Raw genomic sequence first — 17,814 nt, 5'->3', positions numbered from 1 at the left:
TTACTCAAGCCACAAGTACATTACCTGGGCCATGTCATCAGCGCTGAAGGGGTCCAACCTGACCCAGCTAAAGTGGAAGTCATCAAGAACTGGCCTACCCTACGCACTGTCAAGGATATCAGGAGCTTCCTAGGATTTGCGGGGTATTATCGCCGCTTTATCCCTCATTTTGCCCAAATTGCCGAGCCATTGACCTCTCTCTTGCGAGGCACAGCGAGAGAGAATTATAATGGGAAGCTACCTGTGAAATGGGCTAAAGAACAAGAGGTGGCCTTTCAAGCCCTGAAACATCTATTGACAGAGCCCCCCATCGTGGCCTATCCGGATTATACCCAGCCTTTCCGACTGTATACAGATGCCAGTTTTGAAGGGCTAGGGGCGGTGTTATCCCAGATGCAAGGGAAACAAGAACAAGTGATAGCTTACGCCAGCCGGAACTTGCGAGGAGCCGAGAGGAATGATTACAATTACAGTTCATTCAAGTTGGAGCTCCTGGCCCTCGTGTGGGCGGTCACCAAAAAATTCAAGGACTACTTGGTAGCAACCTCGTTCACTGTTTATACCGATAACAACCCCCTGGCTCACCTGAACACCGCTAAACTAAGGGCTCTGGAACAAAGATGGGCCTCCAGGCTGGCCAACTATGACTTCTCTATTAAATATCGAAGTGGCAAATCCAATGTCAATGCGGATGTGCTATCTCGAATGACTCCCGGTGAAGATCCCCCGGTGGAGGACAGGTGGGAAGATGTGGAGATGCCCCCATTCTATCAGACGTTCGTGAACAAAGATGTTGCAACCACCCTCGAGGGGAGGGAGTCTAGATCTAAAACAGTCCAGGAGGACTTGTATACCTGGAGGACCTTACAAGAAGAAAGTCAGACCATGGGGGATCTGTTAGAGTACCTATTGACCAGAAGGGTACATCCCCGTCTATGCCGGAGTCAGAGTGACTATGAATTGAAGCGTCTGTGGCGCCAGAGAAAAAGGCTATTTGTGCACAAGGGAATGGTGTACAGGAACTTCTTGGACCCAGTGTCTGGCGAAAGGCTACATCAGATCCTGATTCCTCGGAGAGATGCTGCAATGGTTCTGAATGCCTACCATGATCAGTCAGGACACTTTGGGGTTTACAAGACAGAAGCCACCGTCCGACGCCGGTTCTACTGGATTGGGATGAGAAGTGATGTTGAAAAATTGTGCAGTGAATGCACAGTTTGCAGTATCACCAAGAATGGCCGCAAGGATGCCCGAGCACCCCTCCATTCCATCCAGAGTGAGAGGCCTAACCAATTGGTCGCATTGGATCATGTACCCGGTCCGGGTATTCATATGCCCTCACCATGGTGGATCACTACTCCAAGTGGTTGGTAGTTGTGCCAGTCAAAGATCTAACGGCCAAGACCACAGCCCAGATGCTCTACACCCATTGGGTACATATACTTGGATGTCCTGAGACTGTCTTGTCCGACCGAGGACCAGCCTTTGAGGCCCAACTATTCCAGGAATTATGCCAGTTCCATGCGTGTAAGAAACTCAGAACCACTGCTTATCACCCGCAAGGGAATGGACTTTGTGAAAGAATCAACCAGGTGTTCATCCACATGCTGAGAGCTGCATCTGTGTCTCGACCTGAAGAATGGCCTCGATTGATGCCCGAGTTGTTAGAAATTTATAACAATACCATTCACTGCTCCATGGGATACACTCCATTTTATCTAATGATGGGACAAAATGGCCAACTGTCCAAGGACAGGATCTTTGGCCTTCAAGCACCTTTCAACAGCTCGCCACAAGCCTCTATGGAATGGGTCTCTGAACACCAGAAAAGGATTCAAGAAGCAAAAGAGATTGTCAACAAAAAAATGGGTGAGGCACACCATAGACAGCAACAGGACTATAATCGCCATGCCTCTGCCCAGCCATTGCAGATTGGTGACAAAGTTTGGTTGAAGAAATTCCCTAGGACTCATAAATTGGACTCCATTTGGGAAACGGAACCTTATACGGTGATCGCCGTAACCTACCCATACACCGATGTCTACACAGTCCAAAAAGTAGGGTATGAGCCGCAAGTTGTTCACCGGAACCGGATCAAGATGTGTTATAAAGGGGATTTGCCTCTGTTGCCGCCTTCTTTTGCACTCCCAAATCTTCCACCGCCAGTTCAGCCAGCACAAGTCCAGCCATCAAGAACAGTTGAGCCTGAGAGACCGCTCCTAATGTTTGAAGATGATCCTCTTTTCCCTCCAGATCAAACTGCCTTCTTCGGCTACGTGCCAGCCAAGGCTCCCCCATCAACCCCAGTCTTGTTGCCAGAAGCCTCAGAATTTACTCCAGTCATCCATCCACCTGCCTCAAGTTCAGTTCAATGAAAGCGCTGTGGCCAGTCCAGCAGAATCAAGTCCTCAAGAAGAAATTGTTGCTCCAGAAAATTCAGAGATGGTGTTGCGTAGATCCACACGTTCTAATTTTGGACAACCCCCAGCAAGATATAGGGATTAGTCTAAAAACATGTACATAAACATATGTAGATAAACTACATACACATAAGTCAGTATACACTTCAAATATACTTCATTGATAATTCACTACAAGTGTATCTAATGGGTAAACCATTATCAGCTCAAAACCTTTTAACCCTGTTTGTGCACATACCGCCAAGAACCAAGTAGCTAACCCCAGCGTAGTGGTGGCTGCGGACCTCACCCGTGGCCACCACACATGTAGCTGGTTAACTGCCAAAAATGGAGCCTTATCCCCTCCTGGCAGTCAGTGTGGGGTCTCGGCAAGGGCCGGCCTTAGGTGTTCAGGCGCCCTGTGCGAGCTAACAAATATATATTTTTTTATATTTAATCAGTCTCCTTCCCCCTTAATCTGTCCCATGTCACCCTTCACCAGTCCCCTGCCCCCCTTATCAGATGCAGTAAAGCTCCCCCACATTAGATGCAGTATAGTTCCCCACATTAGGTGCAGTATAGCTCTCCACATTGGGTTCAGTATAGTTCCCCACATTAGGTGCAGTATAGTTCCCCCACATTAGGTGCAGTATAGTTCCCCACATTAAGTTGGCAGTATAGTTCCCCCACATTAGGTGCAGTATAGTTCCCCACATTAGGTGCAGTATAGTTCCTCCACATTAGGTGCAGTATAGTTCCCCCACAGTAGGTGCAGTATAGTTCCCCACATCAGGTGCAGTATAGTTCCCCACATTAGGTGCAGTATAGTTCCCCCACATTATGTGCAGTATAGTTCCCCCACATTAGGTGCAGTATAGTTCCCCACATCAGGTGCAGTATAGTTCCCCCACATTAGGTGCCATATAGTTCCTCCACATTAGATGCAGTATAGTTTCCCCACATTAGGTGCAGTATAGTTCCCCCACATTAGGTGCAGTATAGTTTTCCCACATTAGGTGCAGTATAGTTCCCCCACATTAGGTGCAGTATATGCAGTATAGTTCCCCACATTAGGTGCAGTATAGTTCCCCCAAATTAGGTGCCATATAGTTCCCCACATTAGGTGCAGTATAGTTCCCCCACATTAGGTGCAGTATAGTTCCCCACAATAGGTGCAGTATAGTTCCCCACATTACGTGCAGTATAGTTCCCCCACATTAGGTGCAGTATAGTTCCCCCACATTAGGTGCAGTATAGTTCCCCCACATTAGGTGCAGTATAGTTCCCCCACATTAGGTGCAGTATAGTTCCCCACATTAGGTGCAGTATAGTTCCCCACATTAGGTGCAGTACAGTTCTATACTGCACCTAATGTGGGGAACTATACTGCACCTAATGTGGGGGAACTATATGGCACCTAATGTGGGGGAACTATACTGCACCTAATGTGGGGGACATTAGGTGCAGTATAGTTCCCCCACATTAGGTGCCATATAGTTCCCCCACATTAGGTGCAGTATAGTTCCCCACATTAGGTGCAGTATAGTTCTCCACATTAGGTGCGGTGCAGTACAATTCCCCCATGTTAGGTGCAGTATAGTTCTCCACATTAGGTGCGGTGCAATACAGTTCCCCCACATTAGGTGCAGTATAGTTCCCCCACATTAGGTGCAGTATAGTTCCCCACATTAGGTGCAGTATAGTTCTCCACATAAGTTGCAGTATAGTTCTCCACATTAGGTGCAGTATAGTTCTCCACATTAGATGCGGTGCAGTACAGTTCCCCCACATTAGGTGCAGTATAGTTCCCCCACATTAGGTGCAGTATAGTTCCCCACATTAGGTGCAGTATAGTTCTCCACATAAGTTGCAGTATAGTTCTCCACATTAGGTGCAGTATAGTTCTCCACATTAGATGCGGTGCAGTACAGTTCCCCCACATTAGGTGCAGTATAGTTCCCCCACATTAGGTGCAGTACAGCTCTCCACATTAGGTTGGCAGTATAGTTCCCCCACATTAGGCGCAGTATAGTTCCCCACATTAGGTGCAGTATAGTTCCCCACATTAGGTGCAGTATAGTTCTCCACATTAGGTGCGGTGCAGTACAATTCCCCCATATTAGGTGCAGTATAGTTCTCCACATTAGGTGCGGTGCAATACAGTTCCCCCACATTAGGTGCAGTATAGTTCCCCCACATTAGGTGCAGTATAGTTCCCCACATTAGGTGCAGTATAGTTCTCCACATAAGTTGCAGTATAGTTCTCCACATTAGGTGCAGTATAGTTCTCCACATTAGATGCGGTGCAGTACAGTTCCCCCACATTAGGTGCAGTATAGTTCCCCCACATTACGTGCAGTATAGTTCCCCACATTAGGTGCAGTATAGTTCTCCACATAAGTTGCAGTATAGTTCTCCACATAAGTTGCAGTATAGTTCTCCACATTAGGTGCAGTATAGTTCCCCCACATTAGGTGCAGTACAGCTCTCCACATTAGGTTGGCAGTATAGTTCCCCCACATTAGGCGCAGTATAGTTCCCCACATTAGGTGCAGTATAGTTTCCCCACATTAGGTGCAGTATAGTTCCCCACATTAGGTGCAGTATAGTTCCCCACATTAGGTGCAGTATAGTTCCCCACATTAGGTGCAGTATAGTTCCCCCAAATTAGGCAGGCAGGGTTCCCCCACATTAGGCAGGCAGGGTTCCCCCACATTAGGCTGGCAGTGTTCCCCCACAGACATACAGCCTTCAGCCATATACAGTGTATGGCTGGAGGCTGTATGCCTGTGTACTGCCCCACTTCAGTGCTCCGACCACCACTCCGGCCATATCATTAGTTACCGGGACCGGAGAAGTGGTGGTCGGAGCACCGAAGATGACGTCCCGCTGGTCACTTACCAAGCTGGCCAGCACGCGTCCATCTTCCATCCACCTCGATCTTCCGCTCCTCCACGCTCAACGCTATGGGCGCACGCACGTGATGTCCCGGCGTGCGCTATCTCCTGGCGGCCCCTGCGTTTTTAAACTTAACACGGGGCCGCAGGGAGTTATCCTCAATAGTGAAGGGGGGAATTGCCCCGTCGCTACAGGACGGGCAAGCACCAGCTCTGCTCGGGGCCCCGGGCCAGCTCGGGGCCCCAAGCAATTGCTTTGTTTGCCTGTTCTGTAGCGACGGGCCTGTCGGCCGGCCTGTTACACAGCTCGCCCACCCCTAAGGCCGGCCCTGGTCCCGGCTGTCTTTCTGGCACCGGGGTCCAGTAGCAAACAGTCAGGCTGCTGCCATTTAAGGATGGCAGCCTAGTTATTATTGTTTAAAGACGTGAGGCGGTCACTAAGGGATTAAAATGTGGAAGCGTTGATTAGTTGCTAAAGGCAACTGTGCTACTCTACACCAATGTTTTCCAACCAGTGTGCCTCCAGCTGTTGCAAAACTACAACTCCCAGCATGCCCGGAAAAGCCTTTAGGCTGTCCGGGCATGCTGGGAGTTGTAGTTTTGCAACAGCTGGAGGCACGCTGGTTGGAAAACACTGCTGTAAACAGCTTTTGATAATTACTGCAATGGTCTCGTGTAATGCAGCACACACAACTCCAGTACACAGATATCACTGACACAACTGGGATTGTAACAGAGCACACTACACACACAGCTCTGCAGCACAGACTCATAGTTTGAGGGGTGTAGTGCTCGTGCTGCTGTGTTTGTGTAGAGTCTGAATGTTAAGGCATGCTGGGAGTTGTAGTTTCGCAACAGCAGGAGGCACCCTGGTTTAGAAACACTGCCCCTTCACATTCATACACAGACTAACAGACGCCCCCCGACTCCTCCCACACACGTGACTGATCACATGGTCACTCATTACGTCACCGAAGGTCCTTCACACCACGAGGACCTGACCTCTTCATTGCAGTAAGTGCAGTGCACTGCCTATTCTCTTGTCCCTGGTGACTACAGGTAGTCTGCCATCAGCTGCCTCAGTACTACAGGTCCCAGCATGCACTGTGACAGCTAATACAAAAGCGGAACCTGTTAGTATGCAGAGATTTCAGCTACTGAATGTATCCGCAGCATGTGTCTGCAAGAACAGATCTCTTACCTGATACATCCAGCCCTCACTATTATACAGATATTACAGAGTAGATAATGTCACTAGGTTCTACAGGAAGAAAGCATATAAAGTAGTCACCTGTAGCAACTTTTAAAGGGGTCTTCCAACATCACAAAATTTAAAGTACAGTTTTAGGGGGCTGGGGTCATCACTACTGGCTAATTCTGTGCCTTCTGTGTGTCAAAAGGAAATTCATCAGGGCTAAAGGTTTTGGGTGTTTAGGATGTACCTCCAGAGATGCAGTGCCATGTGCTCTGCATAGTTAGGTGTGAAGAGATGCAGCTCGAATTGCCATGGCAACTGTACAATGCCCAGCGAGTTCTGTGCATGAGCCCTATTCTTATTAATAGGACTCATGCACAGAACTTTCTAGGTATCCGACAAGTGCCTCAGCAACCCGAGTGGAGAGTAGCACCACATCACTGGGGGTACCCTGCACACCTGCCTTGGCAGATCAGTTTCATACATCTAAGGCTAAGTTCTGTTATTTTATTTTTTTTGTCTTTTTGCCAAATGGACCTTTAACAGGCCAAGGCACAACTGACACAGCCGGGTCTCAACAAGTCCCATCGACTTGAATGGGGTCCGTCGGGTGAATTGAGCGGAGTCAACTCCCGTCCTTCCGACAGACTGAGCGATGGAGCTCCCTTTACCGGAGCACAACAGCAGCGTGAACATAGCATTAAAAGGAAGCAGTTATTGGATTAATGGTGTCTGACAATGGGCAGTATGAAACAGAGACAGGCTCACTTATCACAGTGCTTGAGAAAGGTCTCATTGTGAGACTGAAACATTACACTTATATACTTGATGGGCAAATAAAAAGTAACTTATTTTACATTTTGGAGTGCGGCCTTTCTACCGTGGACGCATATCACATTGCTATAAAATCCTCCCTAAATGCCTGTCCTGGTTTAATGAAGAATAAACTTCCTCTGGGAATGGAGCTCTGGGTCATTTTGGGTGGTCCATGGTGGCTTTTTCCCGCACTACTGGCCTTAGGTGAAAGATTGTCCCCTTTATGCAAGTAAGGAGAAATCTGTTAGTCAACGCTGGCAGACCACCCCAATGACTTGGTGCCTGTTGGTCAAGGTTATATCTAAGCTTTCTCTGAAATGGCGTGGCCATTGAGAGCAGATAAAACAGCATTGTGATAAGGGAGCCTTTCTCTGTTTAATGCTTAAAGGAGTTCATCTTATCCCCTATCCAAAGGATAGTGGATAAGATGTCTGATCGTGGGGATCCTGCTGCTGGGGACCCACGCTATCTCGCAAGCAGCACCCACCTCTGGGAGCTGCATGCAGCGCTGCAGCCTCGGAGTTGCCGGGTCACGATTATGGGGCCAGAGTATGGTGACATCATGACTCCACCTCCCATGTGACGTCTATGGGAGGGGGCATCCTCCGAGGCTACAGCGCTGTGTGCAGCTCCCAGAGGTGGGTGCTGCATGCAAGATAGCGGGGGTCCTCAGTGGGGGCCCCCCGTGATCAGACATCTTATCCCCTAACATTTGTGTCTTAGGGCGGAGTACCCCTTTAAAGGGGTACTCTCCCCCTAGGTATCTTATTCCCTATCTAAAGGTGCAGGTGTCGGTCGTGGGAGTTGTGACGTCACGGCCACGCCCCTCGTGACATCACACCACATCCCCTCAATGTAAGTCTATAGGAGGGGTCATGGCAGCTGCCACGCCCCCTCCCATAGACCGGCATTGAGGGGGCGTGGCCTTGACATCACGACCCCACCGCCCGCTCCAGACGTTCGGAATAAAATGTTCCAAATGCTGGGGCAAGAGTACCCCTTTAAAGGTTATTTCCAGTTTGTCCCATTCTACAGGACAGAGCAGGGTGCTGGTTGGCTAGTGAGAGGCCTGTTGTGGGGGAAAAGGGCTAATGTTTCTCCTTGAGGAGAGTGTCAAAAGGATCTGTACTGACAAGGGGCAGAACCCTAAAACAGCTGTTTGCAGATGGGCATTCTTTCCTTTTGGAGAGATCTCTGGCTTGGCATACATTCCCAGTCAGTTTCCAATACTCTTAGTTGGAGTGAAATGGTGACTTTAATAGAATGCCACTTGGAAAGAGTATGGTGAGAACTGCTTTACATATTTTTCCTCCATTCTCTTTTAAATTATAAAATGTGAACAGAGAACGAGGAAATAAAACATTTTTAGATTAAAATAGACTTGACCTATTTTTATTTTTATATTTTTTTTTTACATTTCAGCAGAAAGAAAATGAGAAAAGTTACACTGCTGGGTCTTTACTCAAGGAGGATTTGCCAAAAACACTTTCTTCGCTTTTCACGCTCAACAGTCAGTTATCCATACCAGGTACTGAAAGGGTCTTTATGGGATATTCCTATAGTTGAATCATGTGGTGTATAGCGGTGATACCTCTTATAACCATTGTAGACTGAAATCCATGAAGTTATGACTTATCCTTTTTTTATTTTACCTCCTTGAGAGAAATGACGAGAATTTGAAGTTAGCAGAAGAAAATGAAGAGAAGCCTCAGGCTTTTTCAGAGACTATAAAAGGCATTCCAAAAAAGAAGCATGCCATACAGATGGTGTACTGTGGCTCCGGATATTATGGAATGCAGGTAAGTAAAGTTTTATTTAGATCTCATATTTTAGGCCTTCTTTTCCTTCATGGCATTTTGAACTGTTTAAAAAAATGTGTGTAATGATGCCAGAATTCTTTAAATGTTTTACAGTGTTTTTACATGTAGTTTTTACATGGGATTTTTGTGTGTGCATTTTGAATGTGCATTTTCCTGATGCTCTTTAGGAAGCAGTATAGTATCTCTGGCACTCCCATAGAGAATGCATGGCATGCCAACCCACCACTCCATGCAGCGGGAAGAGAAACGTCTGTCATGGAGATTGCGCATGGGATCGCAGAGGTCGGGCACATACTGCCCAACCTCTCCCACCACCACGTTTAAAGGGGTATTCCAGGCAAAAACTTTTTTATATATATCAACTGGCTCCAGAAAGTTAAATAGATTTGTAAATTACTTCTATTAAAAAATCTTAATCCTTTCAGTACTTATGAGCTTCTGAAGTTAAGGTTGTTCTTTTCTGTCTAAGTCCTCTCTGATGACACCTGTCTCGGGAAACGCCCAGTTTAGATGCAAATCCTCATAGCAAACCTCTTCTAAACTGGGCGTTTCCCAAGACACGTGTCATCATAGAGCACTTAGACAGAAAAGAACAACCTTAACTTCAGAAGCTCATAAGTACTGAAAGGATTAAGATTTTTTAATAGAAATAATTTACAAATCTGTTTAACTTTCTGGAGCCAGTTGATTATATATAAAAAAGTTTTTGCCTGGAATACCCCTTTAAGGGAAACCTTTTTGTATGGCTGGAATACACCTAAAGTGAATTATATAGTCATAAAGTTCTATAGAGAAAGCAGAACAGAACAAGTGTGAAGTATAACGTTAAGAGAAGGATTAGGCTCTGTTCTTGTCTGCAATGTGAATTTGACCTATACAGAACATATTAGGAATATTTCCTTACGCACCATTGTACCCATAGGCCATTGGTGAAATATATCCCAAAAAACGTGCTTTAGGCTGGTAACATTACTTTTCCTCTGTTATGGCGTGCACAGCTTTCTCTGCTAATCTGAAGACTGGGAAGCCGGACCACTGGAAGCTGATCTCTTGGACAGCTTCAGTCTAGGAAGGTTTGTCCGTGTGAGATATCCCTTTAGGGTACATTCACACATACAGGATCCTGAACAGATTTGATGCGCAGGATTTGTAACTGCAGATTAGAAGTTGTGCTCAGTCATTTCGTTTACATTGAAATCTGCAGCAGAAAATCCTGTACATCAAATCTGCGTACGGGTGAACGTACCCATAATAGGTATGTTATGTAGTTGGAAGAATTTTTATCTTATGTGTGGATGTGTAAACAAAATAAATGTCTTATTTGTTGACTACTTTAATTTTTTATCATTTGAGACAAGCTGACCATGAATTTCTGCTTACTGTCATTATGAATAAAAGATTAAAAATATGAAGGTTAGACATTTTGATTCTCTTTTTTCAGATAAACAATACAATTCCTTTTCCAACTATTGAAGGACAAATTGTTTCTGCACTTGTTAAAGCACAATGCATTCCTGAGATTTGTTCTACTAACTTGAAGAGTGTGCGATTTCAACGCTGTGCCCGCACAGACAAGGTGGGTCAATAGTTTTTTATGGCTTTATTATGCATGCAACATTGTTCTTATTATTATCGACAGATCATATGTTTTTGTATTTATTCTGAGGCACTTATCACTTTTGCGTACTCCTCCTAGATGCCCTCTTTAGCTGTTTGCTCGGCACTGACCTGTTGTTTTAGGTGTCGTTAGGATCTACCAGCTAATGCGGACACATTTTTACATCTGAATTGACTGCAGTTCTGATGACCTGAACCGATAGCTGTCAGTTTGTGTCATTAGACCCGCAGTTGGGCTGGGAGTTGTGGCTTTGATAGGGATGGAAAATTGCATATGTATTACGCAAGTGTGAATCCAGCCTTACCTGTCCTCATTGATGCACAGTGCAATGTTTGCTTTTATCTTCCAAACCATTTGATGTTTAGAGTGGAGGAAAAAAATGTTTGGTGGTATAGTAAAAATAATAAGCTATACTCATCCCGCTCCTCCACTAATGCAGTCTAAGTGGCTCCTGGTCCTCTTTGCTTCTTTCTTGTGACATCAGGGCCATGCAGGAACTGCCCCAATTAGCATACCAGTGGCTGTGGATGCATTGATTTGCTGTGTGAGGGGCAGATCCGGCATGGTCACAATGTCACATTAACTAGAAAGAACAAACAAAAGACCATGAGATTTAACGGCGGGGAAGTGCTATGGGTGAGTATAGCTGGTTTTACCACATCAGCAGCCACATAAAATTTTTTTTTAAAGCTTTGTAAGAAACTCTGCTGCAATAACAACCTCAAGCAGAGTTTGTTTGCAGTTGTCCAACAGAATCCCAGTGTAGGGGTGCACATTGTAAGGATTTTCTCCTGAAGGTTTCTATTCTTCATCGCCCAGGTGTTAAGCTTGCATAATATGTTCATCCCAGTAGTGATGTAAGATGACATGACTTCTTGTGATCCCTGATGACAATGCAGAGTGGAATTGCCATTTGATCTCTTTTATAATAATAATAACAATACTTTGTAAAGGAAAATTATAGTTGTTTATAAGAACTCCTATTACATAGTAGAGTATATATAAAAATTCTCCAATTCACCCAAGGCCTCGAGTTTACAAACTAATGCAAAGACACTGTCAGATTTTCCTACATATGTAAGACCTTGAATTAATGGTTATGATTTTCTAAATTTTTCTTATTTACTAGGGAGTTTCTGCCTTGGCTCAGGTTGTCTCCGTAAGACTCTTTGACCACTGTGAAAATCCTGTGGAGATTATTAACTCTTATCTTCCACCAGAAATTTGTGTCTTAGGTAATAAAGCTAAGTAATATCAAATCCAAATGTTCCCTGATTTATTAAATAACAAATTGCAGCATATTTACATCACCAGGTCCAGCTCCGACACTTCATTCCGCTTTGATGACACACTCCCCCTGCTTCCTCTGATGACACACTCCCAATGCTTCCTCTGATGACACACTCCCCCTGCTTCCTCTGATGACACACTCCCCCTGCTTCCTCTGATGACACACTTCCAATGCTTCCTCTGATGACACACTCCCAATGCTTCCTCGGATGACACACTCCCAATGCTTCCTCTGATGACACACTCCCAATGCTTCCTCTGATGACACACTCCCAATGCTTCCTCTGATGACACACTCCCAATGCTTCCTCTGATGACACACTCCCAATGCTTCCTCTGATGACACACTCCCAATGCTTCCTCTGATGACGCACTCCCAATGCTTCCTCTGATGACACACTCCCAATGCTTCCTCTGATGACACACTCCCAATGCTTCCTCTGATGACACACTCCCAATGCTTCCTCTGATGACACACTCCCCCTGCTTCCTCTGATGACACACTCCCCCTGCTTCCTCTGATGACACACTCCCAATGCTTCCACTGATGACACACTCCCCCTGCTTCCTCTGATGACACACTCCCAATGCTTCCACTGATGACACACTCCCCCTGCTTCCTCTGATGACGCACTCCCAATGCTTCCTCTGATGACACACTCCCCCTGCTTCCTCTGATGACACACTCCCCCTGCTTCCTCTGATGACGCACTCCCAATGCTTCCTCTGATGACACACTCCCAATGCTTCCTCTGATGACACACTCCCAATGCTTCCTCTGATGACACACTCACAATGCTTCCTCTGATGACACACTCCCAATGCTTCCTCTGATGACACACTCCCAATGCTTCCTCTGATGACACACTCCCAATGCTTCCTCTGATGACACACTCCCAATGCTTCCTCTGATGACACACTCCCAATGCTTCCTCTGATGACACACTCCCCCTGCTTCCTCTGATGACACACTCCCAATGCTTCCTCTGATGACACACTCCCAATGCTTCCTCTGATGCGCACTCCCCCTGCTTCCTCTGATGACACACTCCCAATGCTTCCTCTGATGACACACTCCCAATGCTTCCTCTGATGACACACTCCCAATGCTTCCTCTGATGACGCACTCCCCCTGCTTCCTCTGATGACACACTTCCAATGCTTCCTCTGATGACACACTCCCAATGCTTCCTCTGATGACACACTCCCAATGCTTCCTCTGATGACGCACTCCCCCTGCTTCCTCTGATGACACACTTCCAATGCTTCCTCTGATGACACACTCCCAATGCTTCCCCTGATGACACACTCCCAATGCTTCCTCTGGTGACACACTCCCAATGCTTCCTCTGATGACACACTCCCAATGCTTCCTCTGGTGACACACTCCCAATGCTTCCTCTGATGACACACTCCCCCTGCTTCCTCTGTTGACACACTCCCAATGCTTCCTCTGATGACACACTCCCAATGCTTCCTCTGATGACACACTCCCAATGCTTCCTCTGATGACACACTCCCAATGCTTCCTCTGATGACACACTCCCAATGCTTCCTCTGATGACACACTCCCAATGCTTCCTCTGATGACGCACTCCCCCTGCTTCCTCTGATGACACACTCCCAATGCTTCCTCTGATGACGCACTCCCCCTGCTTCCTCTGATGCGCACTCCCCCTGCTTCCTCTGATGACACACTCCCAATGCTTCCTCTGATGACACACTCCCAATGCTTCCTCTGATGACACACTCCCAATGCTTCCTCTGATGACACACTCCCAATGCTTCCTCTGATGACACACTCCCAAGGCTTCCTCTGATGACACACTCCCAATGCTTCCTCTGATGACACACTCCCAATGCTTCCTCTGATGACACACTCCCCCTGCTTCCTCTGATGACACACTCCCAATGCTTCCTCTGATGACACACTCCCCCTGCTTCCTCTGATGACACACTCCCAATGCTTCCTCTGATGACACACTCCCAATGCTTCCTCTGATGACGCACTCCCAATGCTTCCTCTGATGACGCACTCCCAATGCTTCCTCTGATGACACACTCCCAATGCTTCCTCTGTTGACACACTCCCAATGCTTCCTCTGATGACACACTCCCAATGCTTCCTCTGATGACACACTCCCAATGCTTCCTCTGATGACACACTCCCAATGCTTCCTCTGATGACACACTCCCAATGCTTCCTCTGATGACACACTCCCCCTGCTTCCTCTGATGACACACTCCCAATGCTTCCTCTGATGACACACTCCCAATGCTTCCTCTGATGACACACTCCCCCTGCTTCCTCTGATGACACACTCCCAATGCTTCCTCTGATGACACACTCCCAATGCTTCCTCTGATGACACACTCCCCCTGCTTCCTCTGATGACACACTCCCAATGCTTCCTCTGATGACACACTCCCCCTGCTTCCTCTGATGACACACTCCCCCTGCTTCCTCTGATGACACACTCCCAATGCTTCCACTGATGACACACTCCCCCTGCTTCCTCTGATGACGCACTCCCAATGCTTCCTCTGATGACACACTCCCAATGCTTCCTCTGATGACACACTCCCAATGCTTCCTCTGATGACACACTCCCCCTGCTTCCTCTGATGACACACTCCCAATGCTTCCTCTGATGACACACTCCCAATGCTTCCTCTGATGACACACTCCCAATGCTTCCTCTGATGACGCACTCCCCCTGCTTCCTCTGATGACACACTCCCAATGCTTCCTCTGATGACACACTCCCAATGCTTCCTCTGGTGACACACTCCCAATGCTTCCTCTGATGACACACTCCCAATGCTTCCTCTGGTGACACACTCCCAATGCTTCCTCTGATGACACACTCCCAATGCTTCCTCTGATGACGCACTCCCAATGCTTCCTCTGATGACGCACTCCCAATGCTTCCTCTGATGACGCACTCCCAATGCTTCCTCTGATGACACACTCCCAATGCTTCCTCTGATGACACACTCCCAATGCTTCCTTTGATGACACACTCCCAATGCTTCCTCTGATGACACACTTCCAATGCTTCCTCTGATGACACACTCCCAATGCTTCCTCTGATGACACACTCCCAATGCTTCCTCTGATGACACACTCCCAATGCTTCCTCTGATGACGCACTCCCCCTGCTTCCTCTGATGACACACTCCCAATGCTTCCTCTGATGACGCACTCCCCCTGCTTCCTCTGATGCGCACTCCCCCTGCTTTCTCTGATGACACACTCCCAATGCTTCCTCTGATGACACACTCCCAATGCTTCCTCTGATGACACACTCCCAATGCTTCCTCTGATGACACACTCCCAAGGCTTCCTCTGATGACACACTCCCAATGCTTCCTCTGATGACACACTCCCAATGCTTCCTCTGATGACGCATTCCCAATGCTTCCTCTGTTGACACACTCCCAATGCTTCCTCTGATGATGCGCTCCCCTTGCTCTTGCAGATGACATTCCGAATCCACTACAGCCAAATCCAGAGGCTGCATCGGGTTCAGATCATCATCAGCAGAGCAGGGGGATCGCTTCATCAGAAGAAGTAAATAAATACATCAAAGCGAAATTAAGTGACGCTGCTGGACTCGGTGAGGTGAGTATGCTGCAGTTTGTTATATTACAGCTCTAGAAGGCTGCAGTTTAGTTTTGAAATAAATTGAAACACTTCTTTAATGGACCACATAACCTTTCTTGTCTTCGTCTCTTTTGTATCTAGGTGTAAAAAGAGTGACCAAAGGCTTCAATGCAAAGCTCATGTGTGACGCACGGTCCTATTCTTACACACTGCCCACATTTGCACTGTCAAGGAGTGCTGACTCTGTTCCTGACTCCAGCTTTCGTCTATCTCGAGAAGACTTCTACCACGTCAACAAACTTCTTTCTTTTTATAAAGGAACACACAGTTTCCACAACTTCACAAAAGGGAAATTGTCTGATGACCCCAGTGCACGTAGACACATATACGCAATCTCCTGCTCTGAGCCATTTGTTCGCCATGGTGTGGAATTTGCAAGAATTGAAATCACAGGCCAAAGCTTCATGCTTCACCAGATCCGTAAAATGGTCGGTCTAATCGTAGCAGTGGTGAAAGGTGTCGCTGCCCCGGAGTTTCTTCCTCTGTCAATGAACATAAAAAAGACCAACCTTCCTCTTGCTCCAGCTTTAGGACTGGTTTTAGAATGTACTCATTTTCATTCTCACAATCGACGTTGCCAAACCAGTCTCTCCACCCGGACAATAACTTGGGAAGAATTTCTGCCCACAATTACAGCTTTCAGGGAGGAGAAGATCATGCCAGTCATTATTGAGGGAGAACTGAGCGATCTTTCTTTTTCTTGCTGGTTGCAGCAGTTCAGTGGTTACACATTTTTGTAAAAACCTTTAGTTTGTGTCAATAAGAAAAAAGACAGACTACGGCACAGCTGATATGCAGCAAACATAATCTCCAACTAGCCACTCTCAACACTTTTTTCGTCAAGTTTTTTAGGAAATCTTTTTTTAACTGGATGGCAAACAGATTTGGCTGACACGCAGGGAGTAAGTGACTGTGTAGGCCCTGCACTTTTAATTCCGCCCGGAGTGCCTAGACATCTTATCCCCTATCCAAAGGATAGAGGATAAGATGTCTGATCGGGGGGGCCCCTCAGCTGGGACCCCCGCAATCTCTGTGCAGCACCCCATCATTCGGAACATTTTGTTCCGAACACTTGGAGCGGGCGGTGTGATGTCACGACCATGCCCCTCGTGATTTCACACCACGCTCCCTTAATGCAAGTCTATGGGAGGGGGCGTGGCGACTCCCAAAGCCTTGCATTGAGGGGGCGTTGTGTGACGTCACGAGGGGGGTGGTCGTGATGTCACAACTCCCGCTCCAAGTGTTTGGAACAGGGGTGTGGAAATTTTATAAAAAACTACTTGTCCACGGGACTAAAATGGAGCAAAATCTACTTGTCCCTCATGACGATCCACTTGTCCGGGCCAATTTTCGCTTTTACGCTCTAATTTTTTCCTCCTCGCCCTATAATAGCCATAACTACCTACTATAATGATACCTTTTAATTTTTCAATAACATATATTCTCTGAACCAAAAAATATATATATATTAAGGGAAGTGATATTGAAATAGTAAAAGATAATTTTGCAGATTTGGTGGTTTTCTTTTCTGCGCCATTTACCTTGTGGTTGAGGTAACATGTTAGTTTTATACTTTAGGCGCCTGATTACAGCAATACCAGATTTGTATCGTTTACGTCATGTTTTACTAATTCTGAACGTTTTCTAATTTTTTTAATTGCCATTTTTTAACCCCTGTAGCTTTTTTTTTTTTTCCCGCATACCAGGCTGTATGAGGGCTCATGTTTTGCGCCATAATCTGTTTTCTGTATCGGTACCATCTTGGTATTGATCTGACTTTTTAATTGCTTTTTAACTTTTTTTATGGGATATTATAAAAATTGCAAGTCTGTGGTTTGGTATTTTTATTACATTTACCGTACTGGATACATAATGTTATATTTTAATAGGTTGTACAATTACGCACAAAGCGATACCAAATATGTTTATTTTTATTATGTTTGCATGTTTGTATATAGGAAAAGGGGGTGATTTGAACTTTTAACATGGAAGGGGTTAATGCAGCGGTCTTCAAACTGTGGCCCTCCAGATGTTGCAAAACTACAACTCCCAGCATGCCCGGACAGTCCTGGCATGCTGGGAATTGTAGTTTTTTAACATCTGGAGGGGCAC

General features: G+C 46.4%; 1 protein-coding gene across 1 annotated transcript; it reads left to right on the top strand.

Moving 5' to 3' along the window:
• The first annotated feature begins 6,248 nt into the window (after positions 1 to 6,248).
• LOC130366904 (pseudouridylate synthase 1 homolog) lies at positions 6,249 to 17,517 on the top strand. Its single transcript, XM_056569262.1, has 6 exons — positions 6,249 to 6,310; positions 8,730 to 8,835; positions 8,969 to 9,106; positions 10,569 to 10,703; positions 11,875 to 11,980; positions 15,784 to 17,517. Exons 1-6 carry the CDS (start codon positions 6,249 to 6,251, stop codon positions 16,440 to 16,442), a joined length of 1,206 nt encoding a protein of 401 aa, XP_056425237.1. The 3' UTR covers positions 16,443 to 17,517.
• The last annotated feature ends 297 nt before the right edge of the window (positions 17,518 to 17,814 follow it).

This window comes from Hyla sarda, chromosome 4 (genome assembly GCF_029499605.1).
Source record: "Hyla sarda isolate aHylSar1 chromosome 4, aHylSar1.hap1, whole genome shotgun sequence".
Lineage (NCBI taxonomy): Eukaryota > Metazoa > Chordata > Amphibia > Anura > Hylidae > Hyla > Hyla sarda.
This window is presented reverse-complemented; position numbering and strand designations above follow the sequence as displayed.

Excerpts from the sequence above, each read along its gene's own strand:
- LOC130366904 (XM_056569262.1), top strand. The coding sequence starts at position 6,249 with ATGGTCACTCATTACGTCACCGAAGGTCCTTCACACCACGAGGACCTG. Across the intron at positions 6,311-8,729 it reads GACCTGACCTCTTCATTGCA|CAGAAAGAAAATGAGAAAAG; the intron begins GTAAGTGCAGTG and ends TTTACATTTCAG. Across the intron at positions 9,107-10,568 it reads CCGGATATTATGGAATGCAG|ATAAACAATACAATTCCTTT; the intron begins GTAAGTAAAGTT and ends CTCTTTTTTCAG.